Source organism: Phyllobates terribilis, unplaced genomic scaffold (genome assembly GCF_046119375.1).
Source record: "Phyllobates terribilis strain yellow unplaced genomic scaffold, ASM4611937v1 Scaffold_3__8_contigs__length_932513732, whole genome shotgun sequence".
In the NCBI taxonomy this organism is placed as follows: domain Eukaryota; kingdom Metazoa; phylum Chordata; class Amphibia; order Anura; family Dendrobatidae; genus Phyllobates; species Phyllobates terribilis.
In genome coordinates this window covers 652,982,385-653,004,990 of record NW_027362763.1, presented here as the reverse complement: position 1 = coordinate 653,004,990, position 22,606 = coordinate 652,982,385, and the positions used below count along the sequence as shown (strand labels likewise).

The window sequence follows — 22,606 nt, the reverse complement described above, 5'->3', positions numbered from 1 at the left end:
ATATACAGCACAGTCAGTATCTGTAGCTCTATATACAGCACAGTGAGTATCTGTAGCTCTATATACAGCACAGTGAGTATCTGTAGTCCTATATACAGCACAGTGAGTATCTGTAGCTCTATATACAGCACAGTGAGTATCTGTAGCCCTATATACAGCACAGTGAGTATCTGTAGCTCTATATACAGCACAGTGAGTATCTGTAGCTCTATATACAGCACAGTGAGTATCTGTAGTCCTATATACAGCACAGTGAGTATCTGTAGCCCTATATACAGCACAGTGAGTATATGTAGCTCTATATACAGCACAGTGAGTATCTGTAGCTCTATATACAGGCACAGTGAGTATCTGTAGTCCTATATACAGGCACAGTGAGTATCTGTAGCTCTATATACAGCACAGTGAGTATCTGTAGCTCTATATACAGGCACAGTGAGTATCTGTAGTCCTATATACAGGCACAGTGAGTATCTGTAGCTCTATATACAGGCACAGTGAGTATCTGTAGTCCTATATACAGGCACAGTGAGTATCTGTAGCTCTATATACAGCACAGTGAGTATCTGTAGCTCTATATACAGGCACAGTGAGTATCTGTAGCTCTATATACAGGCACATTGAGTATCTGTAGCTCTATATACAGGCACAGTGAGTATCTGTAGCTCTATATACAGCACAGTGAGTATCTGTAGCTCTATATACAGCACAGTGAGTATCTGTAGCTCTATATACAGGCACAGTGAGTATCTGTAGCTCTATATACAGGCACAGTGAGTATCTGTAGCTCTATATACAGCACAGTCAGTATCTGTAGCTCTATATACAGCACAGTGAGTATCTGTAGCTCTATATACAGCACAGTGAGTATCTGTAGTCCTATATACAGCACAGTGAGTATCTGTAGTCCTATATACAGCACAGTCAGTATCTGTAGCTCTATATACAGCACAGTGAGTATCTGTAGGTCTATATACAGCACAGTGAGTATCTGTAGCCCTATATACAGCACAGTGAGTATCTGTAGTCCTATATACAGCACAGTGAGTATCTGTAGCTCTATATACAGCACAGTGAGTATCTGTAGTCCTATATACAGCACAGTGAGTATCTGTAGCTCTATATACAGCACAGTGAGTATCTGTAGCTCTATATACAGCACAGTGAGTATCTGTAGCTCTATATACAGCACAGTGAGTATCTGTAGCCCTATATACAGCACAGTGAGTATCTGTAGTCCTATATACAGCACAGTGAGTATCTGTAGCCCTATATACAGCACAGTGAGTATCTGTAGTCCTATATACAGCACAGTCAGTATCTGTAGCCCTATATACAGCACAGTGAGTATCTGTAGCCCTATATACAGCACAGTGAGTATCTGTAGTCCTATATACAGCACAGTGAGTATCTGTAGCTCTATATACAGCACAGTGAGTATCTGTAGCCCTATATACAGCACAGTGAGTATCTGTAGCCCTATATACAGCACAGTGAGTATCTGTAGCCCTATATACAGCACAGTGAGTATCTGTAGCCCTATATACAGCACAGTGAGTATCTGTAGCCCTATATACAGCACAGTGAGTATCTGTAGCCCTATATACAGCACAGTGAGTATCTGTAGCTCTATATACAGCACAGTGAGTATCTGTAGCCCTATATACAGCACAGTGAGTATCTGTAGCCCTATATACAGCACAGTGAGTATCTGTAGTCCTATATACAGCACAGTGAGTATCTGTAGCTCTATATACAGCACAGTGAGTATCTGTAGCTCTATATACAGGCACAGTGAGTATCTGTACCTCTATATACAGCACAGTGAGTATCTGTAGCTCTATATACAGGCACAGTGAGTATCTGTACCTCTATATACAGCACAGTGAGTATCTGTAGCCCTATATACAGCACAGTGTGTATCTGTAGCCCTATATACAGGCACAGTGAGTATCTGTAGCCCTATATACAGCACAGTGAGTATCTGTAGCCCTATATACAGCACAGTGAGTATCTGTAGCCCTATATACAGCACAGTGAGTATCTGTAGCTCTATATACAGCACAGTGAGTATCTGTAGCTCTATATACAGCACAGTGAGTATCTGTAGCCCTATATACAGCACAGTGAGTATCTGTAGCCCTATATACAGCACAGTGAGTATCTGTAGCCCTATATACAGCACAGTGAGTATCTGTAGTCCTATATACAGGCACAGTGAGTATCTGTAGCCCTATATACAGCACAGTGAGTATCTGTAGCTCTATATACAGCACAGTGAGTATCTGTAGCTCTATATACAGCACAGTGAGTATCTGTAGCCCTATATACAGCACAGTGAGTATCTGTAGCTCTATATACAGCACAGTGAGTATCTGTAGCCCTATATACAGCACAGTGAGTATCTGTAGCCCTATATACAGCACAGTGAGTATCTGTAGTCCTATATACAGCACAGTGAGTATCTGTAGCTCTATATACAGCACAGTGAGTATCTGTAGCTCTATATACAGCACAGTGAGTATCTGTAGCTCTATATACAGCACAGTGAGTATCTGTAGCTCTATATACAGCACAGTGAGTATCTGTAGCCCTATATACAGCACAGTGAGTATCTGTAGCTCTATATACAGCACAGTGAGTATCTGTAGCTCTATATACAGGCACAGTGAGTATCTGTAGCTCTATATACAGCACAGTGAGTATCTGTAGCTCTATATACAGCACAGTGAGTATCTGTAGCTCTATATACAGCACAGTGAGTATCTGTAGCTCTATATACAGCACAGTGAGTATCTGTAGCCCTATATACAGCACAGTGAGTATCTGTAACCCTATATACAGCACAGTGAGCATCTGTAGCCCTATATACAGCACAGTGAGTATCTGTAGCCCTATATACAGCACAGTGAGTATCTGTAGCCCTATATACAGCACAGTGAGTATCTGTAGTCCTATTTACAGGAACAGTGAGTATCTGTAGCCCTATATACAGCACAGTGAGTATCTGTAGCCCTATATACAGCACAGTGAGTATCTGTAGTCCTATTTACAGGAACAGTGAGTATCTGTAGCCCTATATACAGCACAGTGAGTATCTGTAGTCCTATTTACAGGAACAGTGAGTATCTGTAGCCCTATATACAGGCACAGTGAGTATCTGTAGCTCTATATACAGCACAGTGAGTATCTGTAGCTCTATATACAGCACAGTGAGTATCTGTAGCTCTATATACAGGCACAGTGAGTATCTGTAGCCCTATATACAGCACAGTGAGTATCTGTAGTCCTATATACAGCACAGTGAGTATCTGTAGTCCTATATACAGCACAGTGAGTATCTGTAGCCCTATATACAGCACATTGAGTATCTGTAGCTCTATATACAGGCACAGTGAGTATCTGTAGCTCTATATACAGCACAGTGAGTATCTGTAGCTCTATATACAGGCACAGTGAGTATCTGTAGCCCTATATACAGCACAGTGAGTATCTGTAGTCCTATATACAGCACAGTGAGTATCTGTAGTCCTATATACAGCACAGTGAGTATCTGTAGCCCTATATACAGCACATTGAGTATCTGTAGCTCTATATACAGGCACAGTGAGTATCTGTAGCTCTATATACAGCACAGTGAGTATCTGTAGCTCTATATACAGCACAGTGAGTATCTGTAGCTCTATATACAGCACAGTGAGTATCTGTAGCTCTATATACAGCACAGTGAGTATCTGTAGTCCTATATACAGCACAGTGAGTATCTGTAACCCTATATACAGCACAGTGAGCATCTGTAGCCCTATATACAGCACAGTGAGTATCTGTAGCCCTATATACAGCACAGTGAGTATCTGTAGCCCTATATACAGCACAGTGAGTATCTGTAGTCCTATATACAGCACAGTGAGTATCTGTAGTCCTATATACAGCACAGTGAGTATCTGTAGTCCTATATACAGCACAGTGAGTATCTGTAGCCCTATATACAGCACAGTGAGTATATGTAGCTCTATATACAGCACATTGAGTATCTGTAGCCCTATATACAGCACATTGAGTATCTGTAGCTCTATATACAGCACAGTGAGTATCTGTAGCCCTATATACAGCACATTGAGTATCTGTAGCTCTATATACAGCACAGTGAGTATCTGTAGCTCTATATACAGCACAGTGAGTATCTGTAGCTCTATATACAGCACAGTGAGTATCTGTAGCTCTATATACAGGCACAGTGAGTATCTGTAGCTCTATATACAGCACAGTGAGTATCTGTAGCTCTATATACAGCACAGTGAGTATCTGTAGTCCTATATACAGCACAGTGAGTATCTGTAGCCCTATATACAGGCACAGTGAGTATCTGTAGCCCTATATACAGGCACAGTGAGTATCTGTAGCTCTATATACAGGCACAGTGAGTATCTGTAGCTCTATATACAGCACAGTCAGTATCTGTAGCTCTATATACAGCACAGTGAGTATCTGTAGCTCTATATACAGCACAGTGAGTATCTGTAGTCCTATATACAGCACAGTGAGTATCTGTAGCTCTATATACAGCACAGTCAGTATCTGTAGCTCTATATACAGCACAGTGAGTATCTGTAGCAATATATACAGCACAGTGAGTATCTGTAGTCCTATATACAGCACAGTGAGTATCTGTAGTCCTATATACAGGCACAGTGAGTATCTGTAGCTCTATATACAGCACAGTGAGTATCTGTAGCTCTATATACAGGCACAGTGAGTATCTGTAGTCCTATATACAGGCACAGTGAGTATCTGTAGCTCTATATACAGCACAGTGAGTATCTGTAGCTCTATATACAGGCACAGTGAGTATCTGTAGCTCTATATACAGGCACAGTGAGTATCTGTAGCCCTATATACAGCACAGTGAGTATCTGTAGCTCTATATACAGCACAGTGAGTATCTGTAGCTCTATATACAGCACAGTGAGTATCTGTAGCTCTATATACAGCACAGTGAGTATCTGTAGCTCTATATACAGCACAGTGAGTATCTGTAGCTCTATATACAGCACAGTCAGTATCTGTAGCTCTATATACAGCACAGTGAGTATCTGTAGCTCTATATACAGCACAGTGAGTATCTGTAGTCCTATATACAGCACAGTCAGTATCTGTAGCTCTATATACAGCACAGTGAGTATCTGTAGCTCTATATACAGCACAGTGAGTATCTGTAGTCCTATATACAGCACAGTCAGTATCTGTAGCTCTATATACAGCACAGTGAGTATCTGTAGTCCTATATACAGCACAGTGAGTATCTGTAGTCCTATATACAGCACAGTCAGTATCTGTAGCTCTATATACAGCACAGTGAGTATCTGTAGCTCTATATACAGCACAGTGAGTATCTGTAGCCCTATATACAGCACAGTGAGTATCTGTAGTCCTATATACAGCACAGTGAGTATCTGTAGCTCTATATACAGCACAGTGAGTATCTGTAGTCCTATATACAGCACAGTGAGTATCTGTAGCTCTATATACAGCACAGTGAGTATCTGTAGCTCTATATACAGCACAGTGAGTATCTGTAGCTCTATATACAGCACAGTGAGTATCTGTAGCCCTATATACAGCACAGTGAGTATCTGTAGTCCTATATACAGCACAGTGAGTATCTGTAGCCCTATATACAGCACAGTGAGTATCTGTAGCCCTATATACAGCACAGTCAGTATCTGTAGCCCTATATACAGCACAGTGAGTATCTGTAGCCCTATATACAGCACAGTGAGTATCTGTAGTCCTATATACAGCACAGTGAGTATCTGTAGCTCTATATACAGCACAGTGAGTATCTGTAGCCCTATATACAGCACAGTGAGTATCTGTAGCCCTATATACAGCACAGTGAGTATCTGTAGCCCTATATACAGCACAGTGAGTATCTGTAGCCCTATATACAGCACAGTGAGTATCTGTAGCCCTATATACAGCACAGTGAGTATCTGTAGCCCTATATACAGCACAGTGAGTATCTGTAGCCCTATATACAGCACAGTGAGTATCTGTAGCCCTATATACAGCACAGTGAGTATCTGTAGCCCTATATACAGCACAGTGAGTATCTGTAGCTCTATATACAGCACAGTGAGTATCTGTAGCCCTATATACAGCACAGTGAGTATCTGTAGCCCTATATACAGCACAGTGAGTATCTGTAGTCCTATATACAGCACAGTGAGTATCTGTAGCTCTATATACAGCACAGTGAGTGTCTGTAGCCCTATATACAGCACAGTGAGTATCTGTAGCTCTATATACAGGCACAGTGAGTATCTGTAGCTCTATATACAGCACAGTGAGTATCTGTAGCTCTATATACAGGCACAGTGAGTATCTGTAGCTCTATATACAGGCACAGTGAGTATCTGTACCTCTATATACAGCACAGTGAGTATCTGTAGCTCTATATACAGGCACAGTGAGTATCTGTAGCTCTATATACAGCACAGTGAGTATCTGTAGCCCTATATACAGCACAGTGAGTATCTGTAGCTCTATATACAGCACAGTGAGTATCTGTAGTCCTATATACAGGCACAGTGAGTATCTGTAGCCCTATATACAGCACAGTGAGTATCTGTAGCCCTATATACAGCACAGTGAGTATCTGTAGCTCTATATACAGCACAGTGAGTATCTGTAGCTCTATATACAGCACAGTGAGTATCTGTAGCCCTATATACAGCACAGTGAGTATCTGTAGCCCTATATACAGCACAGTGAGTATCTGTAGCCCTATATACAGCACAGTGAGTATCTGTAGTCCTATATACAGGCACAGTGAGTATCTGTAGCCCTATATACAGCACAGTGAGTATCTGTAGCTCTATATACAGCACAGTGAGTATCTGTAGCTCTATATACAGCACAGTGAGTATCTGTAGCCCTATATACAGCACAGTGAGTATCTGTAGCTCTATATACAGCACAGTGAGTATCTGTAGCCCTATATACAGCACAGTGAGTATCTGTAGCCCTATATACAGCACAGTGAGTATCTGTAGTCCTATATACAGCACAGTGAGTATCTGTAGCTCTATATACAGCACAGTGAGTATCTGTAGCTCTATATACAGCACAGTGAGTATCTGTAGCTCTATATTCAGCACAGTGAGTATCTGTAGTCCTATATACAGCACAGTGAGTATCTGTAGCTCTATATACAGCACAGTGAGTATCTGTAGCTCTATATACAGCACAGTGAGTATCTGTAGCTCTATATACAGCACAGTGAGTATCTGTAGCTCTATATACAGCACAGTGAGTATCTGTAGCCCTATATACAGCACAGTGAGTATCTGTAGCTCTATATACAGCACAGTGAGTATCTGTAGCTCTATATACAGGCACAGTGAGTATCTGTAGCTCTATATACAGCACAGTGAGTATCTGTAGCTCTATATACAGCACAGTGAGTATCTGTAGCTCTATATACAGCACAGTGAGTATCTGTAGCTCTATATACAGCACAGTGAGTATCTGTAGCCCTATATACAGCACAGTGAGTATCTGTAACCCTATATACAGCACAGTGAGCATCTGTAGCCCTATATACAGCACAGTGAGTATCTGTAGCCCTATATACAGCACAGTGAGTATCTGTAGCCCTATATACAGCACAGTGAGTATCTGTAGTCCTATTTACAGGAACAGTGAGTATCTGTAGCCCTATATACAGCACAGTGAGTATCTGTAGCCCTATATACAGCACAGTGAGTATCTGTAGTCCTATATACAGCACAGTGAGTATCTGTAGCTCTATATACAGGCACAGTGAGTATCTGTAGTCCTATATACAGCACAGTGAGTATCTGTAGCTCTATATACAGCACAGTGAGTATCTGTAGCTCTATATACAGCACAGTGAGTATCTGTAGCTCTATATACAGGCACAGTGAGTATCTGTAGCCCTATATACAGCACAGTGAGTATCTGTAGCTCTATATACAGGCACAGTGAGTATCTGTAGCTCTATATACAGCACAGTGAGTATCTGTAGCCCTATATACAGCACAGTGAGTATCTGTAGTCCTATATACAGCACAGTGAGTATCTGTAGTCCTATATACAGCACAGTGAGTATCTGTAGCCCTATATACAGCACATTGAGTATCTGTAGCTCTATATACAGGCACAGTGAGTATCTGTAGCTCTATATACAGCACAGTGAGTATCTGTAGCCCTATATACAGCACATTGAGTATCTGTAGCTCTATATACAGGCACAGTGAGTATCTGTAGCTCTATATACAGCACAGTGAGTATCTGTAGCCCTATATACAGCACAGTGAGTATCTGTAGTCCTATATACAGCACAGTGAGTATCTGTAGTCCTATATACAGCACAGTGAGTATCTGTAGCCCTATATACAGCACATTGAGTATCTGTAGCCCTATATACAGGCACAGTGAGTATCTGTAGCTCTATATACAGCACAGTGAGTATCTGTAGCTCTATATACAGCACAGTGAGTATCTGTAGCTCTATATACAGCACAGTGAGTATCTGTAGCTCTATATACAGCACAGTGAGTATCTGTAGTCCTATATACAGCACAGTGAGTATCTGTAGCCCTATATACAGCACAGTGAGTATCTGTAGCTCTATATACAGCACAGTGAGTATCTGTAGCCCTATATACAGCACAATGAGTATCTGTAGTCCTATATACAGCACAGTGAGTATCTGTAGTCCTATATACAGCACAGTGAGTATCTGTAGTCCTATATACAGCACAGTGAGTATCTGTAGCCCTATATACAGCACATTGAGTATCTGTAGCTCTATATACAGCACAGTGAGTATATGTAGCTCTATATACAGCACATTGAGTATCTGTAGCCCTATATACAGCACATTGAGTATCTGTAGCTCTATATACAGCACAGTGAGTATCTGTAGCCCTATATACAGCACATTGAGTATCTGTAGCTCTATATACAGCACAGTGAGTATCTGTAGCTCTATATACAGCACAGTGAGTATCTGTAGCTCTATATACAGCACATTGAGTATCTGTAGCTCTATATACAGCACAGTGAGTATCTGTAGCTCTATATACAGGCACAGTGAGTATCTGTAGCTCTATATACAGCACAGTGAGTATCTGTAGCCCTATATACAGCACAGTGAGTATCTGTAGTCCTATATACAGCACAGTGAGTATCTGTAGTCCTATATACAGCACATTGAGTATCTGTAGCTCTATATACAGCACAGTGAGTATCTGTAGCTCTATATACAGCACAGTGAGTATCTGTAGTCCTATATACAGCACAGTGAGTATCTGTAGTCCTATATACAGCACAGTGAGTATCTGTAACCCTATATACAGGCACAGTGAGTATCTGTAGCTCTATATACAGCACAGTGAGTATCTGTAGCCCTATATACAGCACAGTGAGTATCTGTAGTCCTATATACAGCACAGTGAGTATCTGTAGTCCTATATACAGCACAGTGAGTATCTGTAGCTCTATATACAGCACAGTGAGTATCTGTAGCTCTATATACAGCACAGTGAGTATCTGTAGTCCTATATACAGCACAGTGAGTATCTGTAGTCCTATATACAGCACAGTGAGTATCTGTAGCCCTATATACAGCACAGTGAGTATCTGTAGTCCTATATACAGCACAGTGAGTATCTGTAGCTCTATATACAGCACAGTGAGTATCTGTAGCTCTATATACAGCACAGTGAGTATCTGTAGTCCTATATACAGCACAGTGAGTATCTGTAGCCCTATATACAGCACAGTGAGTATCGGTAGCTCTATATACAGCACAGTGAGTATCTGTAGCTCTATATACAGCACAGTGAGTATATGTAGCCCTATATACAGCACAGTGAGTATCTGTAGCCCTATATACAGCACAGTGAGTATCTGTAGCCCTATATACAGCACAGTGAGTATCGGTAGCTCTATATACAGCACAGTGAGTATCTGTAGCTCTATATACAGCACAGTGAGTATCTGTAGCTCTATATACAGCACAGTGAGTATATGTAGCCCTATATACAGCACAGTGAGTATCGGTAGCTCTATATACAGCACAGTGAGTATCTGTAGCTCTATATACAGCACAGTGAGTATCTGTAGCTCTATATACAGGCACAGTGAGTATCTGTAGCTCTATATACAGCACAGTGAGTATCTGTAGCCCTATATACAGCACAGTGAGTATATGTAGCCCTATATACAGCACAGTGAGTATCTGTAGCTCTATATACAGCACAGTGAGTATCTGTAGCTCTATATACAGGCACAGTGAGTATCTGTAGCCCTATATACAGCACAGTGAGTATCTGTAGCTCTATATACAGCACAGTGAGTATCTGTAGCCCTATATACAGCACAGTGAGTATCTGTAGCTCTATATACAGCACAGTGAGTATCTGTAGCTCTATATACAGCACAGTGAGTATCTGTAGTCCTATATACAGCACAGTGAGTATCTGTAGCTCTATATACAGGCACAGTGAGTATCTGTAGCCCTATATACAGCACAGTGAGTATCTGTAGCTCTATATACAGCACAGTGAGTATATGTAGCCCTATATACAGCACAGTGAGTATCTGTAGCCCTATATACAGCACAGTGAGTATCTGTAGCCCTATATACAGCACAGTGAGTATCGGTAGCTCTATATACAGCACAGTGAGTATCTGTAGCTCTATATACAGCACAGTGAGTATCTGTAGCTCTATATAAAGCACAGTGAGTATCTGTAGCCCTATATACAGCACAGTGAGTATCTGTAGCTCTATATACAGCACAGTGAGTATCTGTAGCCCTATATACAGCACAGTGAGTATCTGTAGCTCTATATACAGCACAGTGAGTATCTGTAGTCCTATATACAGCACAGTGAGTATCTGTAGCTCTATATACAGCACAGTGAGTATCTGTAGCTCTATATACAGGCACAGTGAGTATCTGTAGCCCTATATACAGGCACAGTGAGTATCTGTAGCTCTATATACAGCACAGTGAGTATCTGTAGCCCTATATACAGGGACAGTGAGTATCTGTAGCTCTATATACAGGGACAGTGAGTATCTGTAGCTCTATATACAGGCACAGTGAGTATCTGTAGCCCTATATACAGCACAGTGAGTATCTGTAGCTCTATATACAGCACAGTGAGTATCTGTAGCCCTATATACAGGCACAGTGAGTATCTGTAGCTCTATATACAGCACAGTGAGTATCTGTAGCTCTATATACAGCACAGTGAGTATCTGTAGCTCTATATACAGCACAGTGAGTATCTTTAGCTCTATATACAGCACAGTGAGTATCTGTAGTCCTATATACAGCACAGTGAGTATCTGTAGCCCTATATACAGCACAGTGAGTATCTGTAGCTCTATATACAGCACAGTGAGTATCTGTAGTCCTATATACAGCACAGTGAGTATCTGTAGCTCTATATACAGGCACAGTGAGTATCTGTAGTCCTATATACAGCACAGTGAGTATCTGTAGTCCTATATACAGGCACAGTGAGTATCTGTAGCTCTATATACAGCACAGTGAGTATCTGTAGCCCTATATACAGCACAGTGAGTATCTGTAGCTCTATATACAGCACAGTGAGTATCTGTAGCTCTATATACAGCACAGTGAGTATCTGTAGCTCTATATACAGGCACAGTGAGTATCTGTAGCTCTATATACAGCACAGTGAGTATCTGTAGCTCTATATACAGCACAGTGAGTATCTGTAGCTCTATATACAGCACAGTGAGTATCTGTAGCCCTATATACAGGCACAGTGAGTATCTGTAGCTCTATATACAGCACAGTGAGTATCTGTAGCCCTATATACAGGCACAGTGAGTATCTGTAGCTCTATATACAGCACAGTGAGTATCTGTAGCTCTATATACAGCACAGTGAGTATCTGTAGCCCTATATACAGCACAGTGATTATCTGTAGCTCTATATACAGCACAGTGAGTATCTGTAGCCCTATATACAGCACAGTGAGTATCTGTAGCTCTATATACAGCACAGTGAGTATCTGTAGCCCTATATACAGGCACAGTGAGTATCTGTAGCTCTATATACAGCACAGTGAGTATCTGTAGCTCTATATACAGCACAGTGAGTATCTGTAGCCCTATATACAGCACAGTGAGTATCTGTAGTCCTATATACAGGCACAGTGAGTATCTGTAGCCCTATATACAGCACAGTGAGTATCTGTAGCCCTATATACAGCACAGTGATTATCTGTAGCTCTATATACAGCACAGTGAGTATCTGTAGCCCTATATACAGCACAGTGAGTATCTGTAGCTCTATATACAGCACAGTGAGTATCTGTAGCTCTATATACAGCACAGTGAGTATCTGTAGCCCTATATACAGGCACAGTGAGTATCTGTAGCTCTATATACAGGCACAGTGAGTATCTGTAGCCCTATATACAGCACAGTGAGTATCTGTAGCTCTATATACAGCACAGTGAGTATCTGTAGCTCTATATACAGCACAGTGAGTATCTGTAGCTCTATATACAGCACAGTGAGTATCTGTAGCCCTATATACAGCACAGTGAGGATCTGTAGCTCTATATACAGCACAGTGAGTATCTGTAGCCCTATATACAGGCACAGTGAGTATCTGTAGCTCTATATACAGCACAGTGAGTATCTGTAGCTCTATATACAGCACAGTGAGTATCTGTAGTCCTATATACAGCACAGTGAGTATCTGTAGCTCTATATACAGCACAGTGAGTATCTGTAGCCCTATATACAGGCACAGTGAGTATCTGTAGCTCTATATACAGCACAGTGAGTATCTGTAGCCCTATATACAGCACAGTGAGTATCTGTAGCTCTATATACAGCACAGTGAGTATCTGTAGCCCTATATACAGGCACAGTGAGTATCTGTAGCTCTATATACAGGCACAGTGAGTATCTGTAGCTCTATATACAGCACAGTGAGTATCTGTAGCTCTATATACAGCACAGTGAGTATCTGTAGCCCTATATACAGCACAGTGAGTATCTGTAGCTCTATATACAGGCCACTGACTGATTACAAGATTGTAGACACCTGTGATGATAATTAGTGGACACAACTGGATTTACCATGTCCCTTTTGTCACATTATTTTCAGGGGTCCCATCATTTCTGTCCAGGCCGATTTCATGAGTTCCTTTTTTAAAAAATTCTGTGGAAGCAGAGAAGCAATGTCTGACTTTCATTTGTATATAGGGATCTGTAGAGATCAAATGCATGAATAAAAGACAAGAATCTTCATTCTGTATGACCCATGATCTCACTGGGATGTCTCTCCAGGATCTTCACAGACGATTGGACGGCACCCGCTTCTTTACTCCTCTAGAAGACTCCAGATTCTACTATGGGTTCAATCCCTCACTTCTCAGGACGGTGATCTCTTATTGGAGGAATAAATATGACTGGAGCAAGCAAGTGGAGATCCTCAATAAATACCCACACTACAAGACGACCATAGAAGGTAGAGGAGATGTCAAATGGTGGGATCTCAGGCAGGGACCTCAGGTTAGACTCTCAGGGTGGCATCTCAGGGTGGAACTTCAGGGTGAGACTTCAGGGTGAGACTTCAGGGTGAGACTTCAGGGTGAGACTTCAGGGTGGGATCTCAGGGTGGTATCTCAGGGTAGAACCTCAGGGTGGTACTTCACGGTGGGACTTCATAGTGGAGTCTACGGCTGGGACCTCAGAATGAGATCTCAGACTGGGATCTCAGAGCGAGACCTCTGGATGGGACCTCCGAATGAGACTTCAGAATAGGATCTCAGGACGGGACCTCAGGATGAAACCTCAGTTTGTGATCTCAGAATGAAACCTCAGAGTGGGATCTAAGGGTGGATCCTCAGGCTAGGAACTCAGGGTGGAACCACAGGACAGGATAAGACTGCAGGGTGGGACCTCAGTCTGGGATCTCAGAATGAAATCTCAGTCTGGGATCTCAGGATAAAAGAGTGGGACCTAACTTAGGGTGGGACCTCACGGTGGGACCTTAGGCTAGGGCCACAGACTGCGACCTGCCGGTGGAATCTCAGGGTGGGACCTTAAGGTGGGACACCAGGGTGAGATCTCAGGATAAAAGTTCAGTCTGGGATCACAGTATAAAATTTCAGAGTGGGATCTAAGGGTGGGAGCTCAGGTTGGGACCTCATTCTGGGATCTCTGTATGAAACCTCAGGCTGAGACCTCAGGGTGGGATCTCAGGATGAGACCACAGAGTGGAATCTCAGGGTGGGCCCTCAGTCTGAGATTTCAGGATGAGACCACAGGATGGGATCTCAGGATGAAACCTCAGTCTGTGATCTTAGAATGAAAGCTCAGAGTGGGATCTCAGGCTGGGATCATAAAATGGTGTCAGGCTGGGACCTCAGGGTAGGATCTCAGGATGAGTCCACAGGGTTGAACCTCATTCTCGGATCTCAGTATGAAACCTTCGGGTGGAATCTAAGGGTGGGATCGCAATGTGGTACCTCAGGCTGGGACCTTAGGGTGGGACCTCAATGTGGTACCTCTGGTTGGGACTTTAGAGTTTGACCTCAGGGTGAGATCTCATGATGAGACCACAGGGTGGAATCTCAGGTTGAGACCTCTGGGAGGAATCTTAGGATGGAACCTCAGGCTGGTATCTGAGGATAAGACTGCAGGGTGGGACCTCAGTCTGAGATCTCAGAATGAAATCTCAGTCTGGGATCTCAGGATAAAAGAGTGGGACCTAACTTAGGGTGGGACCTCACGGTGGGACCTTAGGCTAGGGCCACAGACTGCGACCTGCCGGTGGAATCTCAGGGTGGGACCTTAAGGTGGGACACCAGGGTGAGATCTCAGGATGGGATCTCAGGATAAAAGTTCAGTCTGGGATCACAGAATAAAACTTCAGAGTGGGATCTAAGGGTGGGACCTCAGGTTGGGACCTCATTCTGGGATCTCTGTATGAAACCTCAGGCTGAGACCTCAGGGTGGGATCTCAGGATGAGACCACAGAGTGGAATCTCAGGGTGGGCCCTCAGTCTGAGATTTCAGGATGAGACCACAGGATGGGATCTCAGGATGAAACCTCAGTCTGTGATCTTAGAATGAAAGCTCAGAGTGGGATCTCAGGCTGGGATCATAAAATGGTGTCAGGCTGGGACCTCAGGGTAGGATCTCAGGATGAGTCCACAGGGTTGAACCTCATTCTCGGATCTCAGTATGAAACCTTCGGGTGGAATCTAAGGGTGGGATCGCAATGTGGTACCTCAGGCTGGGACCTTAGGGTGGGACCTCAATGTGGTACCTCTGGTTGGGACTTTAGAGTTTGACCTCAGGGTGAGATCTCATGATGAGACCACAGGGTGGAATCTCAGGTTGAGACCTCTGGGAGGAATCTTAGGATGGAACCTCAGGCTGGTATCTGAGGATAAGACTGTAGGGTGGGACCTCAGTCTAAGATCTCAGGATGAAACCTCACTCTGGGATCTCAGGATAAAACCTCACTCTGGGATTTCAGGATGAAACCTCACTCTGGGACCTCAGGATGAAACCTCAGTTTGTGATCTCAGGATGAAACCTCAGAGTGGGATCTAAGGGTGGAACCTTAGGCTAGGAACTCAGGGTGGAACCACAGGACAGGATAAGACTGCAGGGTGGGACCTCAGTCTGGGATCTCAGAATGAAATCTCAGTCTGGGATCTCAGGATAAAAGAGTGGGACCTAACTTAGGGTGGGACCTCACGGTGGTACCTCAGGATAGGGCCAGAGACTGCGACCTGCCGATGGAATCTCAGGGTGGGACCTTAAGGTGGGACACCAGGGTGAGATCTCAGGATAAAAGTTCAGTCTGGGATCACAGTATAAAATTTCAGAGTGGGATCTAAGGGTGGGAGCTCAGGTTGGGACCTCATTCTGGGATCTCTGTATGAAACCTCAGGCTGAGACCTCAGGGTGGGATCTCAGGATGAGACCACAGAGTGGAATCTCAGGGTGGACCCTCAGGCTGGTATCTGAGGATAAGACTGTAGGGTGGGACCTCAGTCTAAGATCTCAGGATGAAACTTCACTCTGGGATCTCAGGATGAAACCTCACTCTGGGATCTCAGGATGAAGCCTCAGTCTAGGATTTTAGGATGAAACCACAGTCTGGGATCTCAGGATGAATCTTCAGTCTGGGATCTCAGGATTAACCCTTAGTCTTGGATCTCAGGATTAAGCATCAGTCTGGAATCTCAAGATAAAAGCTCACTCTTTGTTCTCAGGGTGAAACCTCATATTGGGACCTCAGGGTGTTATCTCAGAGTGACACCAAATACTGGGACCTCAGGGTGGGACACCAAGGTGGGATCTCAGCTTAGGACCTCAAGTCGGGACCCCCGGAAAAAACAACAGGGTGGGACCTGAGGATGAAACCACAGAGTGGGATATCAGGGTGGGACCTCAGGCTGGTACTACAGGATGGGATCTCAGGGTGGGATCTCATTCTCGGATCTCAGGATTAAACCTCAGGGTGGGATCTCAATTTGGTACCTCAGGGAAGGACCACAGGCTGGAATCTCAGGATTAGACCACAGCATGGGTGGAATTTCAGGGTGGGCCCTCAGTCTGGAATCTCAGTCAGGGATTTCAAGGTGGGATCTCTGGATGAGACTACAGGGTAGAATCTCAGGGTGAGATCTCAGGATGGGATCTCAGGATAAAAGCTCTGTATGGGATTACAGTATGAAACCTCAGAATGGGTTCTAAGGGTGGGACCTCAGAGTGGTACCTCAGGCAGGGACCACAGGATGGGGCCACAGACTGAGATCTCAGGGTGGTATCTCAGGATGAGACCTCAAGGTGAGATCTAAGGCCACGGCCCCACTATCAGTATTTGGTAAGTATTCGGTCAGTATTTTTTCTCAGGAGTGGGAGCCAAAACCAGGTGAGGAACAATCCGAGAAAAGGTATAATAGAAACAAGTCACCAATTCTGCATTTATCACCCACAATACTGACCGAATACTGATCGAATACTGATAGTGGGGCCGTAGCCTAAGGGTGAGGCTTCAGCGATGTACATACATTCCCGGCGTCACATGCTCCTTATCCCGTAGGTCTGGACATACATTTCATCCATGTAAAGCCATCACATCTGAGCCCCGGACAGAAGGTCCATCCTCTCCTCATGGTCCATGGCTGGCCAGGCTCCTTCTACGAATTCTACCACATTCTCCCAATGTTGACGGATCCTGGGAATCACGGTCTAGATCCAAACATTGCCTTTGAGGTCATCTGTCCATCCATCCCGGGATACGGCTTCTCTGAGGCCCCATCTAAGCAAGGTGAGAAGAGGACCTCAAGGCTGAAGTCCCAACCATCTGAGAACATAAATACAGCTGGAAATATTAACCCCGTCTCCTTCTCGTCTAGGATTCAGCGCCTTTGCCGCTGCCCGAATCTTCTACAAGTTGATGCTGAGACTTGGGTTCAGTGAGTTTTACCTCCAGGGTGGAGACTGGGGCAGTAGAATCACCACCCTCCTATCTCAGATGAAGCCACAGTAAGTGTCTGGTGGGAGGAGGATGCCCTCACACGTTATACGAGTCTGCCATATTGGGGGTTATACTCCATCAATGGTCACTGGTGGACACAGACAGAAAAAGGCCACTATGCAAGAACAGTATATTGGCCCGTTGTGGAAATGGGCCCCCATTCTTCCTGGACCCCTGTGCGACCAACCAGGTTGCTTCAATGATATATCCACCCCTGGTCCATGTCTTCCTCCTCTCGCAGGTCAGTAAAAGGTCTTCACCTAAACTTTGTGATACTTCCGAGCGGAGGAGTCGGGAGGCTGAGATCTCTGCTAATTGGTCGATATCTGCCATGGCTGGTGGGGCTGACGAGAGAAGATGTCAGGCGCCTGTATCCGTACATGGAGAAGAACGTGTTCAGGATCATGCGGGAGACGGGATACTTGCACATCCAGGCCACCAAACCGGACACCGTAGGTGAGGAGCAGCCGGTGTGGTCATTAATAGTCATGGTGGTGCGGTCAGACGTAGGTCCACCTAGGAGCTCCGTACCCCCAGCGCTGCGCTGATTATAGGCGGCTGATCGCTCAGCTCCTCCCCCGTGCATCCTCTCTGCTCTGTGTAATCAGTTCCCGTCGGGATTTGGAAAGTTCTGGCGGCTTTCAGAATTTTCGTGTTTTTTCCATTGAGTGCAGAGATTGTGAGCAGTTACCGACAATGTGAAGATACGGGGAGAAGCGGCGCCTGATAAGCGGCATCACATTCAGCATCACACCGTTCACTGTCTATCCATACACAACTGATTCATGGGAAACAGAGACCCCCAATGTCATCAACCTCTGACACCCCTCCTCTCTCCTAGGCTCTGCTCTGAATGACTCCCCCGCTGGACTCGCTGCCTACATCCTAGAGAAGTTCTCAACATGGACGGACTACTCCTTTAGGGACCTGGAGGACGGCGGACTGGACAAGTGAGACATAATAGATTAATCATAACAGCTGAACACTGACCGCAGCTCTGGAGGTGACTAGAGGATAAGACACGATGTAACAGCAGAATAGTGACTGCAGCTCTGGAGGTGACCGAAGGATAAGACACGATGTAACAGTAGAATAGTGAGTGCAGCTCTGGAGGTGACTGGAGGGTAAGACATGATGTAACAGCAGAACAGTGACTGCAGCTGTGGAGGTGACTGGAGGATAAGACATGATGTAACAGCAGCATAGTGAGTGCAGCTCTGGAGGTGACTGGAGGATAAGACATGATGTAACAGCAGAATAGTGACTGCAGCTCTGGAGGTGACTGGAGGATAAGACATGATGTAACAGCAGAATAGTGACTGCAGCTCTGGAGGTGACTGGAGGATAAGACATGATGTAACACTGGTAGATACATTATATTCGACCATGGTGGTTGTTGCTGTTTAATCCACATTCCTTCTCTCAGGAAATTCTCCCTGGATGATCTTCTCACTAACGTCATGATCTACTGGATTACTGGATCCATTACGTCCTCCATGAGGTTCTATAAGGAGAATTTCTCCAGAGACTATAACCGCACCCCGGACACCAAGTAAGGCCAGCGAGGGGCAGTGTGGGATGTTTGGGGGATGATAGGTGCTGGGACTGGCACTGCCCTGATCAGTAGTGATGATGTCTCTGCAGCTCATTGTGAACCCCACTATGGGAAGTCACCCTCCGCTGCAGGGCCGGGTGGGCTGTACATCTGTGGGGTCTGGGGTACTGTCACCCTCCCGGGAGGGCTGTACATCTGTGGGGTCTGGGGCACGGTCATCCTCCCGGGAGGGCTGTACATCTGTGGGGTCTGGGGCACCGTCACCCCCTCGGGAGGGCTGTACATCTGTGGGGTCTGGGGCACCGTCACCCCCCGGGTGGGCTGTACACCTGTGGGGTCTGGGGCACCGTCACCCCCCCCGGGAGGGCTGTACACCTGTGGGGTCTGGGGCACCGTCACCCCCCGGGAGGGCTGTACACCTGTGGGGTCTTGGGCACCATCACCCCCCGGCAGGGCTGTACACCTGTGGGGTCTGGGGCACCGTCACCGCCCGAGAGGGCAGTACACCTGTGGGGTCTGGGGCACCGTCACCCCCCGGGAGGGCTGTACACCTGTGGGGTCTGGGGCACCGTCTCCGCCCGGGAGGGCAGTACACCTGTGGGGTCTGGGGCACCATCACCCCCGGGAGGGCTGTACACCTGTGGGGTCTGGGGCACCATCACCCCCGGGAGGGCTGTACACCTGTGGGGTCTGGGGCACCGTCTCCGCCCGGGAGGGCTGTACACCTGTGGGGTCTGGGGCACCGTCTCCCCCCGGGAGGGCTGTACACCTGTGGGGTCTGGGGCACCATCACCCCCGGGAGGGCTGTACACCTGTGGGGTCTGGGGCACCGTCTCCGCCCGGGAGGGCTGTACACCTGTGGGGTCTGGGGCACCGTCTCCCCCCGGGAGGGCTGTACACCTGTGGGGTCTTGGGCACCGTCTCCCCCCGGGAGGGCTGTACACCTGTGGGGTCTTGGGCACCGTCACCCCCCGGGAGGGCTGTACACCTGTGGGGTCTGGGGCACCGTCTCCCCCCGGGAGGGCAGTACACCTGTTGGGGTCTGGGGCACCATCACCCCCGGGAGGGCTGTACACCTGTGGGGTCTGGGGCACCGTCTCCCCCCGGGAAGGCTGTACACCTGTGGGGTCTGGGGCACCGTCACCCCCCGGGAGGGCTGTACACCTGTGGGGTCTGGGGCACAGCTTTAGGACTCGTCCCGCATCGTGTATAGCAGGTCGCCATTAGTCAGGATCTCGGCTGCTGTCAGTCGATGGACACATTCTGCTTCTGTCCAGAGTCAGACACTTTTACAGCTCAGTGTTCGTTACAGTTGTTTCCAGTCCAGACCGTCCTCTAATCTAATGCTGCTGATGTGATCAGCTCACAGAGATTGTCTGCACAGATGCACTGCACCAAACCCTCAGCTGTGAGAGCTGTACAGGTCAGAGCAGGCGTTGTCACCGTTCTTTGGCAGCAGAGATCTTTCCATCGGTGCAGAGTTGCAGTGACTTCGGCCCCTTACTGACCCCAGTGTGGGGGGCACGGATACTATTGGGGGCAGGGTGGTCGGTGCCATAGGGGGGATACTATGTACCCTTCCTGTAAGTGCTGTGGGGGTACAGGAGGGGCCGCACTATAGGGGGCGCTGATACTATTGGGGGCAGGGTGGTCGGTACCCTGGGGGGGATACTATGTACCCTTCCTGTAAGTGCTGTGGGGGTACAGGAGGAGCCGCACTATAGGGGGCGCTGATACTATTGGGGGCAGGGTGGTCAGTACCCTGGGGGGGATACTATGTACCCTTCCTCTAAGTGCTGTGAGGGTACAGGAGGGGCTGCACTATAGGGGGCGCTTATACTATTGGGGGCAGGGTGGTCGGCACCCTGGGGGGGATACTATGTACCCTTCCTGTAAGTGCTGTGAGGGTACAGGAGGGGCCGCACTATAGGGGGCGCTGATACTATTGGGGGCAGGGTGGTCGGTATCCTGGGGGGGGATACTATGTACCCTTCCTATAAGTGCTGCGGAGGTACAGGAGGGGCCGCACTGTGGGGGGCACGGATACTATTGGGGGCAGGGTGGTCGGTACCATGGGGGGATAATATGTACCCTTCCTGTAAGTGCTGTGGGGGTACAGGAGGCACTGATACTATTGGGGGCACTGATACTATTGGGGGCAGGGTGGTCGGTACCCTGGGGGGGATACTATGTACCCTTCCTGTAAGTGCTGTGAGGGTACAGGAGAGGCCGCACTATAGGGGGCACTGATACTATTGGGGGCAGGGTGGTCGGTACCCTGGCGTGGATACTATGTACCCTTCCTGTAAGTGCTGTGGGGGTATGGGAGGGGCTGTACTGTGGGGGGCGCCGATACTATTGGGGGCAGGGTGGTCGGTGCCATAGGGGGGATACTATGTACCCTTCCTGTAAGTGCTGTGAGGGTACAGGAGGGGCTGCACTATAGGGGGCGCTGATATTATTGCGGGCAGGGTGGTCAGTACCCTGGGGGGGATACTATGTTCCCTTCCTATAAGTGCTGCGGGGGTACAGGAGGGCCGCACTGTGGGGGGCACGGATACTATTGGGGGCAGGGTGGTCGGTACCCTGGGGGGATAATATGTACCCTTCCTGTAAGTGCTGTGGGGGTACAGGAGGGGCCGCACTATGGGGGGCGCTGATATTATTGGGGGCAGGGTGGTCGGTATCCTGGGGGGGATACTATGTACCCTTCCTATAAGTGCTGTGGGGGTACAGGAGAGGCCGCACTATGGGGGGCGCTGATATTATTGGGGGCAGGGTGGTCGGTATCCTGGGGGGGATAATATGTACCCTTCCTGTAAGTGCTGTGGGGGTACGGGAGGGGCCGCACTGTGGGGGGGGGGGGGGGGCACGGTGACCCTGTATGATGGGCTGACTCCTCTTTCAGGATCGGGGTGTATGTGCCCACCGGCATCGCAGCCTTCCCCTGTGAGATGGCACACGCGCCCCGGGTGTGGGCCAAGCAGAAGTTCCGCCACATCGTGTCCTACACCTACATGCCGCGCGGGGGGCACTTTCCTGCCTTCGAGGAGCCAGAACTTCTCGCTCGTGACGTCCAGAACTTCGTTTCCAAAGTGGAGAAGATGTAAAAGAGGAAAGAGATGGCTCCAATGCCCCCACGTTACACAGGGTGCAGACCCCCGATGACGATCACAGGCCGCTCTGGGACCCTCTGCCGGGCGGAGCAATGAGGAATAAAATGCCATCTGGTTTGTTCCACAGGGGTCTATGGTGTCATGTCGGCCGTCATGTGGACGTTCCTGCTCCTTCGTTATAGGGCGCAGTCTGCAGGTCTATGGGACCGTCCTGAGTCCTGACAGATCAGTCACAGCTGATTTCCGGGGGCAGCATCTTCCTCCTGTGCCAGAAAAGCAGAGAAGTGACTGTTATCGGCTGGTGGGTGACCGGGTGACCACAACGCTCCGCTGGCAGTACAGCTC

The 22,606-nt window shown here is 46.8% G+C and overlaps 1 protein-coding gene across 2 annotated transcripts in view; it reads left to right on the top strand.

Moving 5' to 3' along the window:
- Positions 1 to 22,385, top strand: part of LOC141257283 (epoxide hydrolase 1-like) — a 46,566-nt gene extending 24,181 nt beyond the window's left edge. For both annotated transcript variants that reach the window (XM_073671674.1, XM_073671675.1), the window contains exons 3-9: positions 13,375 to 13,555; positions 17,153 to 17,380; positions 17,469 to 17,598; positions 17,832 to 18,046; positions 18,432 to 18,540; positions 19,017 to 19,142; positions 22,054 to 22,385. In XM_073671674.1, the coding sequence (XP_073527775.1) occupies positions 13,375 to 13,555; positions 17,153 to 17,380; positions 17,469 to 17,598; positions 17,832 to 18,046; positions 18,432 to 18,540; positions 19,017 to 19,142; positions 22,054 to 22,255 (1,191 nt within the window). In that variant the 3' untranslated portion in view covers positions 22,256 to 22,385. The remainder of the gene's footprint in view (positions 1 to 13,374; positions 13,556 to 17,152; positions 17,381 to 17,468; positions 17,599 to 17,831; positions 18,047 to 18,431; positions 18,541 to 19,016; positions 19,143 to 22,053) is intronic.
- Positions 22,386 to 22,606: the final 221 nt, after the last annotated feature.